Here is a 16,822-nt window from a genome sequence, read left to right as displayed (position 1 = left end):
GTAACAACATTTTTTATTTATTTCCACTGAGAAGGGCTGAAAGAAAGCATCAAGTTCCTCCTGTACAGTTGTCATGGTAACCAAGAGATTAAAGAGAGACTACTGCTCATCTCTTCAGGTTGGGGTACCTGGTTACTGTCACATGAGGAAGCAGGGTATTGGTCACAAATGAGGACTAAAAAGTGGGGTCTCCACAAGGAGACTGATGCCAGGGAAAGGGGCTTGGGGGCGCAGGGCACAGAGGGCTGAGCTCTTCAGAGTCAGTGATGTGCTAGGGGTCTTGCCTGGAAGTCATGGACTCTAGAAAAGAGAAGAGAACTCAAAAATTAAAGCTTTTTAGGCATTCTCTTTCCAGCCTCCCCTCCCCTTTCCTGAATGTGGGCTAATTAAACTCATCTAAGTTTAGCTAATTATAGCTCAGCTCATCAACACTGAGTTCTTTGCCACTAAGACTCATCTTTTTTGGCCCCTTCTCCTCTTTACCAGCCCACATCTCCTGCCTTCTTCCAAACCCACTGACCAGTTCCTCTCCTGGAAGCCCCAAGACCACCCACCCTGGCTCCAGGGTTTGTTGAGGGGTGTCTTTGTAGACTCAGATCCACATATTCTCATTGATTCCCTCCTCCCCCATGAGACTCACTTCAGTCAGGTGACCCTGCAGCTTCCTTCCAAGCAGTAAGATCTGATGCAACCCGTGTCTGCCTCCCTCTGAACCTATTCTTGGTTCCCCAAAGCTTCCCCCATCCAAATGGGCAATGAATTCCTGAGGATATCCCTCCCTCCCAGACTCCCTCCTTTCTCCGAGGGAATGATCCATGGATTTGTAGAGTCATTTCGTTGCATTTCAGTCCATTCTGAAGCTCACCTGGCTCACCAAAACCTCACCCATTGGAACAAGTCCGGCTGGGCCCGAGAAGCCTAAACAGAAGGGAAAGAGGACTTAAAAGGTCAGCTCTGGACCTGCGCCCCAGCCCTCCTTTCGCCATCCCTCCAGTCCTAGAGACCCTGCTTCTTCCCATTACTCACCGAGGAAACTGACACTTGTCCACTCTGCTGTCCCTGCAGAGATAAGATCAAATTGAGGGTTTGAGAAAAGGCACCCCACTTTCACTGTTTTAATTGTAGAGTCATAGTCCCCAGACCCCTCAGAGTCTGACCCCTTGATTTTATGGCTGAGGAAACTGTGGGGTCAGAGTGAGGAGGGATCCCCCTGTCCTTAACACTCCCAACCATCTCTTCTATCCAGGATGATCTCAACAATCTCCGTTACCCTTCTCTGGCCAGAAGATCAGCAGCCCAGGGCTGTCCTCTCTTAATTTCTGACTTCCGGAGGGGAGAAGAAAGGTTAGAGTCCCAGAGATTATCAAGCACCTGATCATTTATCACAGCATAATTCATAGTGCAATTAGTATCCCTATTTCCATAGTTGAAAGTTAAGGGCATCTCCACTTTGGCTTTTCAGACTTATTTCCTATCTTTCAGAGAACTTAGAATGGTCAAAATGCCCTTCTCCCTGCCTCCCTTCTTGCCCAGAACCAGAGGCCCTCACCTGCTTCTGGAACCCTCCAGAAAAGCCTCCCTGGTTATCTTCACCTGTTCCTCATTATTCTCTGGTTGTCTTCACCTGCTCCTTATTATTTGTCCTATTGATTAACTTTCTAAAATGGCATCCTTTGTTATTTAAAGACCCATGCCAGGACTTCAGAGCAAAGCAAGCTTCCATAAACCATTTGGAAACATTTGTGTTTTTCTTTTGGCTGCAGGGTGGTTGGATGATTGGCTGATTGGTTGGTTCTTGTCCTCTATTATTGAAGAAAACCAAAATGACATCACTATGTTTGAGACAAATGACAGTGTGGCTGATCAGACCATTACAAGGTCAGAATGCTCTACCGTAGGTCAGGCACAAATAGTGCAGGGTGGTCTAGGAAAGAGCCCAGGGTCACATTCCTGCAGCTCTGGCACCAGCACATGGATGGCACAGGGCAGTTCTCTATAACTATCCATTGCGGGGGGGCTGCTATGGTGGAAGGAGCCTGCCCCTCTGGGAGTGTCCAGTGCCAGAGACATCACAGGTGCAGCCCTGATCTCTCTCCAATTACTTAATCAAAGCTTCATTATCACACACCCTCAGACGCTTTCCAGGACCCTCTTCTCCTTTCCCTGGACAAAGTCAACTCAGTTATCAAAGTATGGAGCTGAGGCAGAGCCCAAAGCCTTTCTGACTTATCTTTGATCTCTAGGACTGGTTTTAGTCCTTTAGTAGTACATAGGGCAGCCTGGCTAGACACATGCTGACTGTGTGGCCCTGGACAAGTCACTTAATGAGGGTCTCTGAGCTTTTATTAAGCTTAGGTGCCAGCCCTGGGGATGCAAAAACATATTCTTTGCCCCTATATTCCAGTGGGAAACAGGACATGGAAATAGCCAGAAACTTGTGCGGAATCCATAGAGGTAATCAAGGGAGGGACCTGACAAAGTGAGATTTGAGCTGAGTCTTGGAGAACTCTGAGACAACAGGAAGGCCCCAGATGAGGAGGGAGAGCCGCCCTGTCTGGGGTGGGAGTGGGGGTGGGGAGCTATTAGATCTGAGCCCTGAGCCCAGGGGCACCCTCAGGAGTGCCAATGTGCATTGGGAGAGAAAGTCCCTCACCAGGAGCACCTCACACATTTGGAACCACTGGTCTAGGTTGGGAAAAAAAGAACCTATTGGTTGTGGAAAAAAATAATAATAATTTGCTTAATTTTCCTGTTCTGACTTGATCAAGCAGTTCAAGCTGCTCTCTTCCCCCTTAGTGGTAGGGACTAGTGAGTGGTGGCTGAGTATAATGTATGTGTGTATGAGGGGGTGTGTAATGGGCGTGGAGTGTGTATGGAGGTGTGATATGTATGTATAGTGTATGTGGTAGGTGAGTGTGTATGTGTATGTGTAGAGGTATGATGTATGTATAGTGTATGTGGTAGGTGAGTGTGTATGTGTATGTGCAGAGGTATGATGTATGTATAGTGTATGTGGTAGGTGAGTGTGTATGTGTATGTGTAGAGGTATGATGTATGTATAGTGTATGTGTGGTAGGTGGGTATGGTGTGGTGGTATGTATGATGTGTGTAGTATGTGTATGTAGTAGGTGTGTGTGGTGTATGTAGAGTAGGTATGTGTGGTATGTGTGGAGGTATGATGTATGTGTAGTTGTGGGGTAGGTGGATATTTATGGTGTGGGGTGGGGGTGTATGTGTGTGTGTGGTGAGTGTATGGAGTAGGTATGTGGTGGGTGGATGGTAGGTGTGGCACGTGTATGTGTGGTGAGTGTGCGGAGTGAGTATGCAGTGGGTGGATGGTATGTGTGTGGGGGGGTGCTCATGTAAGGATATCTGCTTATGAGGGTGGAATTGCTGAATTGCTCTCTTAGTCTTTACTCTGCAAGAATCCAGTTCATTCAAAGTCAAAGAAAGTTGTAACATGATGGGAGCATGTGAATGAAAGTCACTCAGGAAGGGCAGGTGTGGATAGCAGTGTGGTTGGGGAGGAAATGCCCCATTCGGGAGATCATTGAGCATCTATCATTCTCTATTATCTGGTAGAAAAACCACAGGTGTGAACCATGGGGCTAGACTGGGCTGGGATTGAGGAAAAGGGAAGAGCATCTATTAGGTGTCTTCTTTATACAAGGTGATGGCTCCAAGCACTTTCCAAAGACAGCAATTGAACCTCACATCAACCTTGAGAGGAAGAAGTCATGAAACTGAGAGAGAGGTTACTAAGCTCATACCCAGTGTCTGAGGCTCTCCCTGACTCCTGGCCTGGCACCACCTGGCCACGTATGGGTAATCCCAATACGGATGGGGAAGGTCTCCAAGGCCGCCGAACTCAACCCCAGACAGACAGACACACACACACAAAGACACACAGACACATACACACACACATACACACACACACACACACACAAGCAGGCCTTACCTTAGTCAGGTGCTGTGGGTACTGTGGGAAAGGAGTGGGCTGTGCCTGTTGGTTGTAGTTCTGGAAGAAGGGGAGAAGGGGAGAAAGCTTTCCATCCCAGCTCATCTGCTTCTCTGACTTTCCTTGCTGCCCCTCCCCTCTGAGCCTACCCACTGCCCCATCCCCTGGGATCCCTTCTCCCTTTTCTTGCTTCCTCATGGCCTTGAGTAGAAGCAGCTCCTTTCCACCAGGAAGGCTCTAGGAAATGGCCCTTTCAGACAGAAAGGTGCTTGAGAACAAGTGCTATTGGTTCTGCATCTCTGACTCCAAATCAAACAGACTTACTGGGTTCACACCTCCAGCTCTCTTCTGAAGTGGGAGTTCATCTATACCCTGGAAAGGTAGAGGAAGTGCCCATTAGTGCCTCTGCCAGGCCATTGCCTCCTCACTACCCTCCCAGGATCTCTGGGAACTGGCTGCCCACACAGAAGGCAGAAAGCCTGGCAGGGAGAGGGCTGCCATTGCCCCACAGAGATCTCAGTTGATTTCAACACTCTCGGGGTGGGGGCAGTGGGGGTAGAGAATTGGTCTCTGCAACCCCACCCTTCTCACCCCAAACCCAGCACCTGGATTCTCCTGGGTCTGAAGACATTTAAACAACAGGTGGAGAAAACTCACCCCCACACCAGCTGCTTGGGCCTCCACCCTCTCTCACTTCCCAGCCTCTGCTCCCCTCCCAGAATCTAGCCCCCAGCCTTTTCTCCCATGGAGTAATCCATCCATCCAGAAATGTCATTCTCTAAACCCCAACCTGCTTTTTCCTTCTTTCCATCCAGACTCTTGTGTATGAGTCTGAAAAAAAATGTTTCTGACCTGAAGTTTTCATTGTGACCCATAAATGAGTCCTAGGTTTGTTTGGGGGTTTTTGTTTTGTTTTGTTTTTAAGGAAAAAGAAAAAAATAAGGGAAACAGAGGCTCCTCCAACCCTTAACTTGGATCCTATAATAGCTCAGCTTTACCTCCGCCCAGAACAAAAACAGGACAGTTGCACACACCCCATCCTAATCCTCACCTCTACCCCTCTAGATAAAGTGGATTGATTCTAGACTCATTTGCCAATGTTCCTTCATAAACCAGATATTCACCCACAACTGCCCTCAACTCCCCCTAGGCCTCCCTAAGACCCCTAACACAAAAACCAAACCTTCTTTCCAAGACCTTGGTATCTCTTCATCATTGCTCCACTTCCATGGCCTAATTGTCCTGCTTCAACCCCTGATCTCCCAAAGGCCAAATGTTCTGCCAAGACCCACCCAAATAAGTAGATCAAGACATAAACCTGACCCTTCTTCACACCCTGCCCTCTAATAATAATCTTTCTCAGTCTCCCTCCCTCAAAAACTCTTTTTTCCCATTCATCTGTCCCACCCAGGACTTCAAAACATCCTATAGTGAAGGGACAGGCATGAGGTCTTAGACCTTTCTCTCCTGCCCTCTCCTTGCTCTCCCCTTCCCTCTTTCCATTACCCACCCTGCCATGGCTCCCCCCAAGCCAAGACAAGCTCAGCAGCAGCAGCAGCAGCAGAGCTGGGACGGGAGATGGTTTCATGTTCCTGCAGCTTGAGAATTATAGTCCCAACCTCTGGGCCCTCCGTTTTTATACCTGGGAAGGCTGGGGAGGACCTCCCTCCCCCTATGAGTCACAGCTTTCCCTCTGTACCCTAACCCCTACCTCCACCCATGGTTACCTAAACCGGCGAAGGAGGTAAGTAGGCCAGGGGGCTGAGTCAGCAAGTTCCTGGCAAGGGCCATCAGGATTCCCAGCCCATCCCCAAAGCCAGGGACCCTGGCCCACTTACCTGAGTGATCAGTTTCCAGTTGATGTAAGGTGTTCTGTGTTTGAAATTCTACGGGGAGAGGGAGAAAAATAGATGGTCCACAGAAGAGCAGTGAATCTGATCCCTGAGAAAGGACTTGGGTGGTAGGGGTAGAGTTATAACCTTGAAGATTAGCTTGGGGCATCAGGTTGAAGGGTAGGTGCAAAGTGAAGGTGAGAGATAAGGACATGGGGGTTGGGGGTGAAAGTTCTAGTCAAATGGCAGAATCATGTGGGAATTAGAAAGACAGTCGATCTGAGTGTGAGAAAGGCAATGAGATGGAGGGGATCGTGAGAGATGGGGAATTAAACAGAGGATGGCCACATCTGGAGAGGGGAGGGGATTGATGTCAGGGTCTGAGAGGACCTTGGGGTTTCTCCTACCTCCCAGAGGCGTCTTAAGTAAAGGAGAGCCCTGGTGCTGGGGCGTAAGTGGTTCTGTGGAGGAAAAGTGGAAGCAAATTAAGAGGGAGCCTCACTCTCCCTTCTCCTCTCCCCCCAAGTGGATGTGGCTTTCCTGCTTGGATTTCTGACCCCCCCCCAACACTCACACACACACACACACACACACTCACTCTCTCTCTCTCTCTCTCTCTCTCTCTCTCTCTCTCTCTCTCTCTCTCTCTCTCTCTCACTACTCACTTCCCCAACCCAATGGCCATTAGCAGTCTTTCATAGTGACTAAAGACTTGGGAGGAGTTGGACACACAGACAGCTTGGAGCCTCTAAGGGAGAGTATAAGAAGCCTCAGTTCTGGGCAATGAAGTGGAAAGGAAGATGTGAAAGCCTGGGGCAGACAGCTCTCTTATCCCAGACTCATTACCCTCATTCTTTGTTTTGGATTTCCCCCAACTCCTCTCCATGGCAAAAGGAATAAGACCTGGGGGGAGAGCTCAGTGGTGAGACCTCTCCACACAGGACCTCCCTCTACCATTGTGCCCAAGCTCCCCTCCCAAACCTTGGCACCTCACTCCAACCCTCTTCCCCTTAAACATGAAAAGGCCGCAAGAAAGAGCAGAGACCAGGAGTAGAGGGGAGCGGTGATTTATTTAAAGGAGAAAGGGATGTTCTCATTTTAGGGGATTTGGGAGTGGGGCCTGAGAGTCCCATCCATCTGGAAACTCCTCCTCTGGAGATCACTGGATGCGAAAGCTCCTCTGGTCCTGGCAAAAAAATAAGCTCTGAGAGAGAGAGCTCTGGGCTGCAGGTGGGAATTCTAAGAAGGTTGGACTATAAAGCTGAGTAGGATCATGGCTAGAACCCTGGTCCAGAACCTCCCCAGTGTTTCTCAGTGTCCCACCATGTCTCAGGCAAAACTTCCAGCATTGGCCTGAAAGGGCCTTTATCTGCTTCTAATCTCCCCCTCTCTCAACTACTCATTCCCACTATGCAGTCTTCCCTCAAATGGCTTCATCTTCAGAAACATTCTCCTTTCCCTTCCCCAGAGCCTGCCCTGGAGCAAGCCTGACCTCATTCTGTTCCCTCCCCTCCCTAGAGATTTCTTATCATTATTGTTTGCATTTCATGTGATATTCTATCAATAATCTATACATCTTTTTCATGGGTATATGCTCTGTTTATGTATGTACATGTGTGAGAGAGACAGAGAGGGAGAGAGAGAGAGAGAGAGAGAGAGAGAGAGAGAGAGAGAGAGAGAGAGAGAGAGAGAGAGAGAGAGAGAGAGAGAGAGAGAATGTATGTTCTGTCTTCCTGATCAGATCACAAACTCTCTGAATTTCTCTAGTCTCTGAGGGACCATGTCCCCATAATAGACCAGAAGCTCCCTGAATGTGGGTCCTGTGTCTTCTCCCTCAGACCAGATATCCTGTGAGGTCAGGACCAAACTCCTCAATTCTCTAACTCCTACTCGGGTCAATTTTCCTTCAGTCTTTGGGAAGTTCTCCCAATCCTGTCCATTCTCCAAATCTATCAGTCAACTCAACATGCCCAATACAGATTATTTCTAAGACACAAGCAGGGCGTGGGATCAGATGTCCAAGTTTCTGAATAAGCTCCACCTCATTCATAGCATCATAGCGACTTCATACACCATTTCCTGTATTTTCCATGAGAAAACTGAGGCCCAGTGTGGTAAGTGCATAAATAGTAATAGAGAATGGGATTTGAACCTCTCTAGACCCTCCCACCCCTAGCCCTTCTTTTCTTGAGTAACATAAAGAGGTTGGACTAGATTATTTCCAAGTCAACATTCTCCAAGATCTTTATTGTACTTCTTTCCCCCTACTTCTCTTCCCTCAAAGTTCTAATCCAGTCCTTACCTTGTTTATGGCATCCCAGTTAATAAAACCCAACTTGGATTTAAAGTTCTACAGAGAAAAGGGGAAAGGAACAGTATTAATCTTTCAGAGTCTAAAAATGAGAGCACATTTCCCATACAACCCAATATTCCAGGTTCCAGTTCCCATACATCCAAAACACCAGCATTGAGGAAAATTGGGGAACAACTCAATTAGCAGGGAAGGGAAGAAGGAGATTGTTGACCAGACTTACCTTCCAGAAAGTATCAAAGTTGAAGAAACCTTGAGTGCTGGGAGCGTTCTAAAAAATAGGAATGAGAAAAAAAGGACAAGAAGTCATCCCATGACAATGAGGAGATTTACAGGTAGGACACTCAAGTCCCACAAGAGGAGTATAATCAAGACCACATGATAAGGTGACAGTAGACTCACAAATCCTATGACTCCAAAGCTGGTGCCATTCCTCCTGCCCCACATACATACATATATAAATGTAATGTGCTGGTCAGGACAGTACTTACATAAACACTGCCACCGTTCACTTCAGTCTCTCCTAATCTTCCTCCAGCTCCGTTAGGCCCAGATCCCTATATTAGGAATCAAAGAAAAGAGAATGCCCAAGTTCTGTGTATCTGAACATTCTTTCAAACCATGCTTCCCCCCTCATCTCAAGCCTCAGCTGTGCTTTGTCCTGATCACTCTTCTCTCAGGCTGACCTTAACATCATCACAGGAAACCTTTCTCACTCTCCCAGTGTCCACTCCTATAATCTGCCTCCTGGTAGACTCACCTCTCTGGAGTGACTGGGAAGAAACTACTCCAAGTCTTCTTTTCTCTATCCCCCCCCCAGCCACTTCCCAAGCACATGCATGCTCTCCTGCCCCGTGATCTAATGCCCCAAGTTTAGTCACCCTTGGCCAAAAGGAACATTGATGAAATAACCACTAAGGGTGCAACATTGTAGGAAAGAGAGAGAGAAAGAGAGAGAGAGAGAGAGAGAGAGAGAGAGAGAGAGAGAGAGAGAGAGAGAGAGATAAGGAGAAAGAAGGAGAAAGAGAGAAAATAAGGTTGTGTCTCATTTTGTGAGGTAACTACCTCACAAAAACCCCATGAAATGCATATTATCTTTCCTCTTTTCTAAGTAAGGAATGGGGCCTCAGAGAGGTGGTAAGAACAAGGTTACAGAGCTTTTAAGTGAGGGAAAGAAAATTCAAACTCAGGTCCTATATACACTGAGTCCAGGGCTCTTTCCACTCCATTGGAAATCAAAAAGCAGTTGGCCTTGAAAGAGCTTCCAGTGTAACCCTTCTGGAGGGCAGCTAGGCTCACCTCAAACAACCCTGTTTCTGAGGCATCTTGCCACACCCTGGGAGAGTAATCTCTATCCCCTCTGATTACTCTGAATTTACTTATATATAAAAAGAATATTGGTTGTGGAATCAGAGGGGTTGAATTCAAATCCTGCCCTTGTTGCTCCCTCCCCTTGGAATTTCACATAGACTAACTGGGTCTCAGTTTTCTCAAGTGCAAAATCAAAGGGTTGGAATAGATGGTTGCTGAAGTTCCTTCCAACCCTAGATCTAAGGTCCTATGATTTAAGGGCTACCCAGGTAAAATGAAAGCTTCCTGAGGACAGGGACTTTAGGATTTTTTTTCCCCTCCTTATTCCCAATATTGTCAGGGTCTTACTAAATTCTTGATATACTGAATTGAACTAAAAGTATGACAGTGGAAATAAGACATGTAAACAAATAACTTCCCTACAAAATAGAAAATAAATACAAAAAAATGAAGCCATACAAAGTGCCAAGGAAAATTTGAGATGGTGGCCAGTGGAGAGGATCCTGTATGAAAGATCCTTCTCTATTAGTGGATTAACATGAATATTGTCATAATAAAAAACAAAAAAATGGAAATTTTCTAATATTAGACTAGAATATTCAGTTACCTGTTCCCCCTCGCCTAGGATTTTCTGCAGCCTTAACTGCCACACTTTCACCACGGTGGTGAACAAGATATCAGATCAATACTCATATTGTTCAGAGCTCCCAACTCTCTGCCTATTCTCTTTCAACATTGCATTTGCATTTGAACCTGGAGATTTTCAAATATTTTTTAAAATTTCAAGTGATTTAACCCCTAATCAACTTGTCTTTTGTGGTCAGCTGGTAGCTTCCTAGCTTGAGTCTGTTTCTTCCCTGATCCTGGCAATTGGTCCCCTCCCCATTTTGAAATCTCTTATCTAACAGCCAAGTCATCAAATTATCAGGTTATTGAATTATCAGGACTGATGGAACTGGACATATCTCTTCTCTAAGTCATCTCTACCTAATTTCTCTCTTTTCCCTCCTTTGTTCTGGTCTGATTTTTTTTCTCATTCCTTCAAGAATACTACTACCCCTTCCACACCAATCCACCCAGAATATTCATCTCTTCATATTCCACCCTTCCAATCAAGTCTCTCTCATCCAGCCTTTGAAACAGCGTCAGTCTTGCCTCCTCCAAGAAACTCTCCATGATTAACTTCACTGGCTCCTTAGCAGTCCCAATATGTTTGTCCTTGTTACTATATTGCCCTTTGAATATTCTAAATGCATTTCTTGGTTTTGTGTGTGTGTGTGTGTGTGTGTGTGTGTGTGTGTTTACTTTTTGCCCAGGTAGTTTTCTAGGAGCAGAGCTGGGTCTGATTTTTCTCCCAGCACCTAGTAGAGGATGTGGATCCTATGGGTGACTTTATGTGATGAAGGCTTGATTGAGCTATTAGAACCACATTTAGTGGTGTCCCAGCTAGTCTTGTCTGACTTTTCTCCATTAGACACAACTCTAACCAGTAATGGAGAAATAAAGTAAGACTCCCAAAACTGTCCATCTCAGAACCTACCCTCCCTCCTGAAAAGAGGAGAGAGAGAATTCAAGCCTTTCAGAGACCAAGGAACCTGGCATCCTGTCCATCAACTCCATTTCCTCCTGAACTCACACCTCATTCCATCCTCACCTGGCCATTGCCTCCAAGAAACTCCTTCCCCGTCTTGATTGTATCCTGTGGGAAGAGCAGAACAGTTAGAGGCCAGGAAGGCTAGGGTTGAGAGGAAGAGAATTGGGAGTAGTCAGAAGACTCCAGGATCTTGAAGAAGTTGAATTTCTCTTAAACTCTCTTGGACTCACTCCCAGTAGAGGGGCGGACTCTGTTAAGTGTAGGTAGGGACAGAAAGGACTCTCCCTTCTTTCCTCCCTCCCACAGCAAAACCTGATCTCTATCTCTAAGTAGGGCATGAAAATCTTGTTTCACCTTTTGGGGGTTGACTGTATCACCTCCTGTGCTTACTTAAGTCCTTTCTTGATGTTATCAGTTCATATTCATTCCTGCAAACACCCTGCTGCTCAACCAGAGTTGGGGAGGGGAGACCTTTGAAACCAAAACACTTTATTTTCTCTATCTTCCTTCAGGGAAGGTGTGAGTTCAGTAAACTCCAATTTGGGGAGGAGGAAGAATGGGTTGAAAGAAAAGGAAAGGTTCAACTTAGGTTGATGCTTTGCCTCAGTCTGAGAGTGGAGAACAGATGGGAATTGAAGGTGGAGAGACTAGGTGGCTTTCCAACTTCTTCCAAGGGAGGTCTTCACAGTGCACTATTTATTCAAGACCTTGGGAGTCCCAGACTATCAGATACATGCATGTTCCATGAAATAACCAAAATACAGTCCAAAACCAGAAAGAGAATTTGAAGAGTATCTGCCCCTCAACTTCCCTCCATTAGCATAGATGATTGAGAGCTATTCCCCATTCATTTTGGCATGACCTGGCTTATTCCTTCTAAGAAGAAAGACCTCCATTTTCCAGGTTCCTTACCCGGATGATATTTCCAGTGTCAGGACCTTGTCCACTCTGTCCATTGTTTGAGCTCTGTCCATTGTTTGAGCTCTGTCCACTCTGGCCATTGTTTGAGCTCTGTCCACTCTGGCCATTGTTTGAGCTCTGTCCACTCTGGCCATTGTTCTGGGAGCTGCTTCCCTGTGTGAAAGGAAGAGAGAGATCAAGGATGGGGATTACTTTCACAAATTCTGGTGGCAAACATCTCCAAAAAAGCCAAACCAAATCAAAACAAAACAAAGCAATCCTGTCTCTGGTTAATCCCATTAAAGATTGAATGTTCCCTTCCTCATCTTTTGAACCACCTCATATGCTACCTACACTTCCAGTGCATCTTGCTTTAAGCAAAACTTATATGAAATCAGGATAAATAAACAGAAATAAACAAAACAGGAGAAGCAATTATTGATCATAAAAAAAATATTGCCAAAGATCTTACCATAGTATTCACCAGTCATCTCTGTGGATTACATTTAAAGTTGTTCTGGCATATACTGTACCTTAGCATAGACTCATCTGTTTATAAAACTAGGGCTTACAGAGACTTGCCCTTGACTATTATTTTGTGAATATTAAATTTTTTCTACACCCATAACTATCTCACGTCCCATTTCATTATAAATGCTAGTAAAAATAATCTAAGTTCCTTTGGAACTGAGGGAACCTTCTAGTTGAGGTTGGGTTGAGATGAAAGATAAGATGGAGGTTAAAACTATTGATTCCTAAGAGTCATGTTACGTGAAAAATGATGATGGTAACCAGAGCAACTGGGTGATGACTTTGTGGATAGAGCACAAGCCCTGGAGTCAGGACCAGAGTTAAAATCCTACCTTAGAAAAAAATAAAAATAAAAATTTTAAAAATCCTACCTTAGACACTTTCTAGCTGCATGACCTTGGGAGAGTTACTTGCACCATTACCTCAAAAAAAAATGATGTTAACTGACAATTAACAGGTTCTGAAGCTCACCTGATTTCCACCGTTGGTGCTCTCACACTGGGAGGCAAAAAGAGAATAAAGCTTTAGTAGCAGATCATAAAATCACAGGCACTCAGATACAACCTCAATGATCCAAATCTCAAATAAGAACTTGAGTCCCTTCCTTTAACTCTAGTCTAGTTCCAAGTCCCCAATCCTTAATCTCTGCACTTACCTTCCCACTATCCTCACAGCCCGAACTGTCCTTCCCAATGCACACATGCATACACACACACACATACACACACACACACACACACAAACACACACATACCCCACATGCTTACCCCTTGACTGCCTGTCCCTCCACTACTTCCACCATTGCCAGAAGATGATGAGGTAGATCCCTGGAAGAAGCGAGAATTCTTAAGGTTAATATAAAAGGACTTAGAAGTATGACAGTCAATCCATACTAGCTTTGTAGGTCAGTAACTAATTTCATCTCCAATTGCTTCTCTCTCTTCCTGTCCCCAGCCACCCCTTCCATATCCTCTTACCCCAGCCACACCTTCCCCTACCTCCTTAACTGGTGGATTGCATAAGGAATACAAACACATTTGGAAAGCAAAAGTCGGGCCTCAGTTGTGTGCCTCTTACTATGGAAGGGACTTGGAGAGCAAGTTGCTCTTTTAAGTTAGCTTGAATCTTGGTGGGGAGGCTAAGGAAGGTCCCAACCACGTGGAGCATGTTTAGGGAACAATCTCCATTCTTACCAACACCCCTAGAGCTCTTCAGCGTGCTCACCTGGCTGCTACTGCTTCCACCAGTGCTTGCTTCTGAGTTTGTTTGCTGGGCAGAGATTTAGGATAGGGTGATTGGAGGGAAGGAATAAAATGCAGAAGTAAGTTCGAATCATTCAGCCAAGACCAGAGCATATAGTCTTTAGCATGTTGAAATCTATTTTTCTCTCTTCCCTATCTTATCACCCTATCATGGGACATGGTCTAGTCATATCTACTCTCCTCCTTCATGGTCCTACTTTCTCCAGCTGCCAGCACCTTCCTCTCAAGGAATCCCTCCCTGCTCCTCTCTGCTTCCTGGCTTTTCTGGCTTCCTTTGTATCTCAGTATGGTCTCACCTTTGCCAAAAATCCTTTCCTACACCTCCCTAATCCTAGAACTTTCCCTCCGAGGCTACCCTCAATTTATCCTGATGTTTCTTGTTTGGACATAGTTGTATACATGTGGCCTCCCCCATTAGAGTGTAAGTTTCTTGAAGACAAGGACTGGTTTTCCTTTTTTTTTTTTTTTTTGCATCCTTAGCTCTCAGCAGTACAGACCGACCTGTGCTGCCTTCAAGCCTAAAATGGAGTAGGTAATAAAGGACTATACTTTGCCACTTGAACCAGTGTGACTTTGAACAAGTCCATCTGGACCTCAGTTTCCTCTGTAGAATGAGGTGGTTGGACAAGATAGCCTCTCGAGTCTCTCCTAGTTCTCTGTATCCTTGTTCTATGCTTCATAGGCCAGTTCACCTTCCTTAGTTCTCCTTTAAAACTCCTCCCTGCCTGGAAGTCTTCCCTTCTTTAACTACTCTGTCTGTGACCTCTGCCCTTTTATCACTGGGCTCCCTGTCCATTTGCCCTTGGTCCCATTTATGCCAGTGTCTGAGTATTTTTACAACTTATCCAAACAATGAACCTTCATCATCACTACATCCCAAGACACTAGTTTCTGACCAAAGGCAAATAGCTCTTTGTATATAATAGAAGTGTTTGCTGAGGGGACTTAAATCACAGGAAGGTTTCATAGCCTTCTGTTGTGACATGAGGCTCACCTTTTGAGAGTTTGAGTAAGAGGGAGTATTGCTGACACTGCTACTGAATTCTGTGGATGAGCTACTGCCTCCCTAAGGGAAAAGAAGTGACACACAGAGAAATCAAGATTATTGACTTCATTTATCTTCTATCCCTTCTCCTCCCTCTCCTCTCTCCTCCTGTGAGGACACCTAGAATGAGTGAGGAATAGATACACCCACAAGACATTTCAGTTTTTCCATATCCTCTTACCCCAGTGATGCGTCCACTATCTGCCCCAGAGGATGGGGGGTTGGTACACTAAGGGAAAAAGTAGATTGAAGAATTAGGGAGTTGAGATACTCTCAAGTCAGAATCTAATTTCCTTTCAGTCTGGCCTATTCCTCCAGATTTAATGTCATCTCTGTTTCTTCCTCCTTTTCATCTCCTCCCAAAGAGCCAACTTCTTCCCATTATCTCTCCTTCCTGTCCCTTCCTCATCCAACTTGCCTCTTATTCTCATTTATTCTCCTCATCACTTTCTCTGCTTTCTCTAATTCTTTTTTAATCAGACTTTTCTTTCCTCACCCACTACCATCTCCAATCTACACCTTCCCTCTACCCACTAGTCTCCTCCCTAGATTTCACTCTTACCCCTGATTCCTGGTTGGCGCTCCTCTCTTCCAGCTTCCCATTACCTGAAACACTTCCCTACAATAAGAAGGAGATTGAAGTAACATTCTGATTACTGAGAGGGGAGGGAGTTAGAATGAGTAGAAAGATTTAAGGGAGAATGTTGCTAATTAGTGATAGTTAATGCATGAGGATGGACTGGATTCTTTTACCTGAGGATTGGTCCCCTGGCTGGATGAGCTACCATGACCTCCTTGAGGGTGTCTCCCAATAAGATTTCCTTGACCACCATGATTTCCATGACCCAACAAACCTCCATGAGAGTTTGGTCTTCCCAAGAGCCCATGACCATTATGAGGGTTGCTGATTCCAGAGGTTCCGTGCCCTCCAGATGCAGGCTGACCACCATGTGCCTACAATGAGAATGAGAATCAAGTTGGATGAGGAAGGGACAGGAAGGAGAGATAATGGGAAGAAGTTGGCTCTTTGGGAGGAGATGAAAAGAAGGGTGCAACTGGGAGAAAGAGATAGAAAGACAGTTACCAAGAAGAAGGCAGCAGAAAAGAGACCAAAGGGAAGCAGATGGAAAACATGTCTTGTGAACATTTGAATCCCAACCCTGCTCCAGTTTTCTGGATACCCACAACCCATCTGCATCTTAACAGTTCCTCCCCTCTGTTCCTTCACTCTTTCCTTCCACTCACATTAGCATTGCTGGCTCCATGAGGGATCCCTAACCATGGACGATGGGCTCCATGATTGATAGCGTCACCAATGCCTTTGCCTACAGAGCCCCCAGCATGACTGATGGCACTACCTGCATCATGTATCCCATGACCAATCTCATTGCCAGCAGCTTCCCTAACTCCATGGCCAACAGCCTCCTCAAGTCCATGTCCAACAGCCTCTTTAAGCCCATGGCCAATAGCCTCTCCAATTCCATCACCAATCTCTCCCCCAGCAGCCAATGGTCCAGGTCCTTCAACAACCATAGGGGCTTCCCAGCTGCCCCTGAAAGACAGGGACAGTATAAGGCCAAACAGGAATTTCTCCAATTTCATCTCTGCCTCCACTCCTTTGCTTTCTTTTAGGCTTTATTCTTCTTATCTTGTATTTTCCCTTTCCCTTGTTTCTCCTGACTTCTCTTCCACTCTGTCTCTGTCCCTATATCACACTTAACCTCCCCTGATTCTTTGTTCCCTCTGGGTCTATGGTCCTCTCTTCTTTCTCTGGTTCCCCTGACTCCCCAAAATCCTTCCTCCAGCCACTGCTCCTTATACATTGACAGAGAGAGGGAGGTGACAAAATGGGGTGGGCCTCTGGATGCCTCCTCCCTAAGTGATTCACAGCCAAGCTGATGATAAGGTAATAAGCTCTAATTGAGTGTCTATGTTGAAATAGGAGGGAGCTAGGAGAGCAGGCAGGGAGGGACGGGTGCAAATAATATCCCAGTTTCCTAACCAAAGGAATTTAGAACGCTGGGTGGGGAGAAGGGCACCCAAGGAGAGAAACCATTGGCCTCAATCGAAGGTGT

At 45.9% G+C, this 16,822-nt stretch overlaps 1 protein-coding gene across 2 annotated transcripts; it reads right to left on the bottom strand.

The window, feature by feature from the left end:
* Positions 1-16,532, bottom strand: DMKN (dermokine). 2 transcript variants are annotated; one of them, XM_074218911.1, is made up of 20 exons: positions 15,993-16,532; positions 15,501-15,701; positions 15,310-15,366; positions 14,929-14,976; positions 14,697-14,768; positions 13,665-13,709; positions 13,208-13,267; positions 12,912-12,938; positions 11,922-12,083; positions 11,070-11,114; positions 8,596-8,661; positions 8,328-8,375; positions 8,096-8,143; positions 6,201-6,254; positions 5,800-5,847; positions 4,286-4,333; positions 3,962-4,021; positions 1,027-1,059; positions 866-918; positions 1-300 (listed from the first exon to the last, which is right to left on the bottom strand). In XM_074218911.1, the coding sequence occupies exons 1-19, from the start codon at positions 16,347-16,349 to the stop codon at positions 871-873; spliced, it is 1,527 nt and encodes a 508-aa protein (XP_074075012.1). In that variant the 5' UTR covers positions 16,350-16,532; the 3' UTR covers positions 1-300; positions 866-870. The 2 variants fall into 2 exon arrangements, with proteins under 2 accessions (XP_074075012.1, XP_074075013.1); XM_074218912.1 differs by lacking the exons at positions 1-300; positions 866-918; positions 1,027-1,059; ... (2 more) ...; positions 5,800-5,847; positions 6,201-6,254 and adding an exon at positions 6,826-6,979.
* Between the last annotated feature and the right edge of the window lie 290 nt (positions 16,533-16,822).

The sequence above is a fragment of the Macrotis lagotis genome, chromosome 1 (assembly GCF_037893015.1).
Source record: "Macrotis lagotis isolate mMagLag1 chromosome 1, bilby.v1.9.chrom.fasta, whole genome shotgun sequence".
NCBI classification, from domain to species: domain Eukaryota; kingdom Metazoa; phylum Chordata; class Mammalia; order Peramelemorphia; family Peramelidae; genus Macrotis; species Macrotis lagotis.
This window is presented reverse-complemented; position numbering and strand designations above follow the sequence as displayed.